General features: G+C 55.5%; 1 protein-coding gene across 1 annotated transcript; it reads left to right on the forward strand.

Moving 5' to 3' along the window:
* Positions 1-4,249: 4,249 nt before the first annotated feature.
* LOC115283475 lies at positions 4,250-5,386 on the forward strand. Its single transcript, XM_029929690.1, has one exon. It carries the CDS (start codon positions 4,541-4,543, stop codon positions 5,384-5,386), a length of 846 nt encoding a protein of 281 aa, XP_029785550.1. The 5' UTR covers positions 4,250-4,540.
* The last annotated feature ends 210 nt before the right edge of the window (positions 5,387-5,596 follow it).

The following is a 5,596-nucleotide window of genomic DNA, read 5'->3' on the forward strand; positions in this document are numbered from 1 at the left end:
GCTATATTTCGGCGCACCCCACACCACAGCTGGGTACCCCCGTGACAAGAGCCAGCTGTGCACAATCTGACGCGAGAGCAGAGAGTAAGGACTCTGCTTCAACTCTTCCCATGGCCGGGGTCAAGCAGATGGAACTGCACCTGCGGGACTGCACATGAGGCAAAGTATCCCATGTGTGTTCTAGAAACCAGGCCACCAGCGGCAGGCAGAGGCTAGACCACACAGGGCTTATAGGGTAGAATAAGGGGTTAGTATCTTATTTGATCCTCAAGATGCCAGTGAAGGTGTTTAGGCAGGAGGGAAAGAATCTGTTGTTTATTTACTTTTGAGAGAGAGAGACTGAGAGAGAGAGAGGAGAGAGAGCTGCAACCAGGAGAGAGGCAGAGAGAGAAGGGGGACAGAGAATTCAAAGCAGGCTCTGCACTATCAGCACAGAGCCCAATGCGGGGTTCAAACTCATGAACTGCAGGATCATGACCTGACCCGAAGTCAGCCACTTAACCGACTGGGCCACCAGGCGCCCCTTATATATTTTAAAATCACACTGGTTGCCGTGTGGAGGATCTACTGGAGGGAACACGCTAAGCCCTCCAATACTAATGACCTTAATTCCTTCTGCAACCTTAATTCCCCTTTGCCATTTCACCTAACGTAGTCCCAGGCTCCCAGGGAGTAGGATGTGGACGTCTTTGCAGGGGCCAATATTCTGCCTACCACTGAGCAGTTATAACAAGAGCCAGCAGGTGGAGGCTAAGCTGGGTAAGCGGGCAAATGGAGAGAATGGTAGGCACATGAGGTGGGGGGAGACTGGTCCAGAGAATGGACTGGAGAAGTAACTGATGGAACTGAAAAACTAGAACTAAGGTAGAAGTCATTTCAATGGCAGTTTCTGGTGATAAAAACCAAACAGGCTAGTGTAGGATTGTATTACAGAGATGAATATGTGATGTAAGGTTGTAGAAAAGTCCAGATAAGGAAGTCATGGAGGTGAAAGTCCAGGGTGACCCAGGTGGATGTTAAGATGACCAAGGACAATGAATGAGCTTCAGTTTAGTGAGGACAAGTGAGTCTGGGAGGGAAAGATGTCAACCCCACAAGCCAGGTGAGCCCGCGAGTGGAGGAGAGCCTCTGACGGTGACAGCTCGCCCAGGACCAGGGCCGGAAGGGAAGAACCCCGACATCCCAGTCCCTTCCCAGAGGCTGGGCTCCAGGTCACAGGCCTCTGCAGGGACCCCCTTGGGACGGGGGAGGCAAGGTCAGGTCCCGAGAGGCCGGCGCTCCTGGAGGCCCCTGCCCCTCCCATGGCTTCCGTGAACAGGGGAGGTGCTGGCCTGGAGCACCTTCACCTAAGGGCTTCAGGCTCCCATAGGGAGATGGCACTCCCGTGTGGGTATTTCTCTTTGGAGAGCACGCACAGCCCAGTCTGGCTGTGACACGGTGGACTAGGAGGCCGGTGACAGGCCGAGTCCCTCCCTGTGTGGGGCCCGGGCGGGGTCTCACCTGGGGGCCGTGACCCCTCGCTGTACCCGGCATCTCGGCCCCATGGGCCCCACACCAGCCACAAGGGGGGGAACCTCATGGGACCCCATGGAGGAGAGGAGCCAGAGACAGGAAGGAAGAGGGGGTGAGGCCCTCTACAGACAGCCAAGCCCTCGGCAGGTGGAAGAGAGACGCCACGGATGGTGGCAGTGATTACTAAGCTCTTGGGATTCAGTCAACAAACGTTTGTCAAACACCTGCCGGTGCAAAGACACCAAGGCTGGACAAACTTGAACTTCCGGACATTCCCCCTCAACGGCCTGTGCCTTTACAGGGGAGCTAAACAATGTCCACACAGGGCACTGGAATTCAGGAGAGGCTGTGGGGGTGGGGGCAGGGTGGAGAGCAGACACAGAAAAGAGGGCTGCCTGAAGGCGGTGAGTTTTGGACCAGGCTGTAAAGGAAAGGTCTGGATCGGTCTTTGGGGAGTGTCCCTTGCCAAGCCTGGCATTGAATGAAGACCTCTTCAAGCTGTTGTGGCCTAGCGTCCTTCCCCCAGTCCCACCCTGACCCTGGGGACAGGTCTGCCAATGGAAAGGACTTGGCCACTTCTGCTAACCAACAAGGGGAGTTTAGTCAGCAAAAAGCATACCTTTCCCCCAAGGAAATCTGAAATCCTGGGTTGTGCTAATTTCCTGGCTTGGAGAAGATCAGATGTCATGGGTGGGTGGCTAGAGATGGAGGTCGGGCACCAGCTGCACATACACCAGAGATAGGGAGTCTGACCCCCTAGACGGGTTCACAGCCCCGGGAAGGCTCAGGAAGATGGCTGAGGCCCTAGACTGTCCCAAGGACTTCTTGGGCCCCACACTTGTCATGAAGAAAGCCTCAGTGTCGGAGCTGGGAGGAAGGAGACTCTCTCCCAGTTTTGCTTCGGGTATTTCCTGAAGGCACATCTGCTCAGCTTTTTCCTGTCCCCACTGTTTGCTGGTGCTAATTATTCTCCCTCCCAAAGACTCCAAGCCAACTCCAACCACCGGGGGGATGGTTTGCTGCCACCGTAAAAGGATCATGTCTTCCAGGGTCCTCCTCACTCCTGTCATTTCCTAGCCCTAGCTTTTCATTAGCAGCAGTTCACCCCATGGTATGGCTAGTGCTCTGGCCCTCCACCCTGGGCACAGAAGAGTTCCAGGTGCACACTTCTTCACCAGAGACCTCATGATCAATGGCAGGTCACTATCTTGTGTTTCAACTGTGCTGATGAGTAGAGGAGGCAACCAGAGAGGTTATGACCGAGTATCAATAGAGTCTTGGCAAGTATATCAGAACGCCGACAGTGGGAGGGCCTGGTTTCCAGAGGTCTTTGCCAAACTCCCTAGAAGGGCACAGGAGTGATGCTAGGCTCTGGGATGGAGATCATGGACAGGTCCGCCATCTTTGGGTCTCATGTGTCAAACAAGAACAGCTACAAATGACAGTTCCAGTGAGACACAGCACTGGTACCTTGGAAGGCACCCCATATATAGATGTGTAAATGCATGATTTGATGAATACAGCTGATCAGTTCTGCTAGGAGGTGAGATGGGAGGCACTGTGCTAGGCGACAGATGATGGGGATGGGGGCACAAAGAGGGATATGTGTTTATACAGGAGGCACAAGGCAGTAATAATTACTATTAGTAATAATTAATTATTAGTAGTGATAATTATGGCTTCCATCTACTTTCCAGGCCTATCTGCCACTCTGCCCATGCTGGAGCCATTTCATTCCCTAGACAGGGACACATACACACACACACACACACACACACACACACACACACACACACACACATCTCTTGTACTATTCATGCTGTTTATCTGCAGTGAGCACCTTCTCAGGCGCTAATCTCCTCCCCTCACCCCTGCCACTTAATCATTCTCTCTCCTGCACGCCCGTTACACTTTGTGTTCATCTCTGTTTTAGTACTTGCCACCTGTATCATTGTGTCCAATATCTGTTGCCCCTTTAGACCATGACCTAGGGCAAGCCATGAGTCCCAGGCATCTGTGAATGGGGACTCACTGGCATAACTCCAGGACACTAACCGTGAACCCCAATTAAACAAAATGTTATTCTCCCCAAGGAACTCCATCCTTCTCACTCATAGGTCAATAAAGTATAAAACTGTATGCAATTTATTATTATATATTTTTAAAGTTTATTTATTTGAGAGAGAATGCACAAACAGGGGAGGGTCAGAGAAGAAAGGGAGGGAGGAAGAGAGAGAATCCCAGGCAGGCTGAGCACAGAGCCTGATGTGCAGCTTGATTTCACCAGTTGTGAGGTCATGACCTCAGCTATGATCAAGAGCCACCCAGGCGCCCCCATTACTATGTTTTTCATTTCAACAATCAAATATTTGTGGAGATGTGTTTTTTGTCTTGTTATGTAAGGACCTGCATAGTTTGACCTGAGAGTTTTCCCAGACCCAAATGATTACTCTCTGCCCTTTACAGAAAGAAGGAGCGTCCCGCCCTAGATGGTCCACATACTGGACCACTGTAGTTTTTCGGACAATAGTAACATTTAAAGGACAGGAGTTGTGTGGAGCTGCTAGCACGGGACTCTAAGGCCTCAAAGAACAAACTGGGAGATGACTGGGAGCAACACCTAAGGGCCTCGGTCATTCACTGGACGCTGAGCGAGTCAGTTATTGCGTCTGAACAAAGGAGGGCGGAGCTCAAGAGGAGGGAACGTGGCCCATTGTTGACGTCTCTGGCCCCGCCTCCGTCCACAGAGGAGCAGAATCATTCCCACTCTGTCCAGTGTCGCCTAAGGGGAAGCCTGGGTGGGCCGCTCCCCACAACTGCCCCCTGCCTTGCCCGTCCAGGGCTTCCTCAGGCTCTGCCGCAGACCACTGACCCCTCAACAGCCGGACATTGGGACGCCCCGATTCACCTCATGTAGGACCCCGTTGCCCTCAGCCTCCCGTGGCTGGCAGCGGGGTAGGCCCCACCATCTTCACCTCCAGTGTCACCGCAGCCCTGTCTCCTACCTGGTAAGGTACATTTTGGTGCGATGTCTGCCTCAGGAGATCTAGGCCAGGCCCCAGGTGGCCAAGATAGACCCCTGGATGAGGCGGGGCCATGGGCCCCGGTGGCTGGAGGTGGCAACGATGTGGCCGGCGGAGATGTGGTGGCCCGTGGAGACGAGAGGGCTGGAGATGGACTGGCCGGAGGTGATGTAGTGGGTGGTGGAGACGAGATGGCTGGAGGCGACGGGGTAGCCGGCCATGGATTGGCAGTCCGAGACATAGTAGTGGCTGGAGCAGACATGATGGCTGGAGGTGGCGACGGACTGGCCGATGGTGGAGACTGGGTGTTGGGAGGTGGAGAAGGAGTGGCCGGCGGCGACGAGCTGGCTGGCGGTGGAGAACGAGAGGCTGGGGACCCCGGGCCCCACCCTGCCGAGGCTGCTGGTGCGGCAGCGCCCGCGGAAGACCTCCGGCAGGAGGCGGACTCGGACTCGGACTCCGACTTCGGGCCGGCGGACGAGGACGAGGTGGAACGGCGGGAGGCCGCCGTGGACATAGTCGTGGACGCCTACGATTTCCCGATGGTGGGCTTCCGCTTTGTGTTCGTGGCCCTGATGCGTTCACTGCTTCACGGCCTCTACTCCAACAACTATGTCCTGGTGCGAGGCCCGCTTCTTGAGCCCAGCGTCCCCCCTGTGCCCGCGGCTTGCGAGTTCCAGGGCTCGTCCGAGCAGGAGGGGGCTGCCCAGGAGACCGGGGAGGAGCCCGACGAGGAGCTGGCTGCCACCGAGGGTGAGTGGGGGACCCGGGCGCCCAACGGGCCGGGGCCGCGGGCAGCTGCGGGTGGCCCGGGCGCCCCCAGACTGAAGGCCGAGGGCCCGTGGCTTTGAGAAGGAAACGGCGGCAAAGAGCCAAAGGCTGCGGGGCAGGTGCAGGTCCTAGCAGGTGTGTGTGCAGGGGGCGGGATGCTGTGCACATCAGCACGGGAGGGGTGTGCAGGAGGACGGGGGGAGGGACGGAGCCTGAAGAAACAGAGCGAGTGGCACACCCCTTTTTTGTCCATAGCTTTTAAAAATGACAAGTTGTACAAAGTTCATCCC

This window comes from Suricata suricatta, chromosome X, assembly GCF_006229205.1.
Source record: "Suricata suricatta isolate VVHF042 chromosome X, meerkat_22Aug2017_6uvM2_HiC, whole genome shotgun sequence".
In the NCBI taxonomy this organism is placed as follows: domain Eukaryota; kingdom Metazoa; phylum Chordata; class Mammalia; order Carnivora; family Herpestidae; genus Suricata; species Suricata suricatta.

What these genes read in the sequence shown, in the direction of transcription:
- LOC115283475 (XM_029929690.1), top strand. Translation starts at nt 4,541, where the DNA reads ATGTCTGCCTCAGGAGATCTAGGCCAGGCCCCAGGTGGCCAAGATAGA.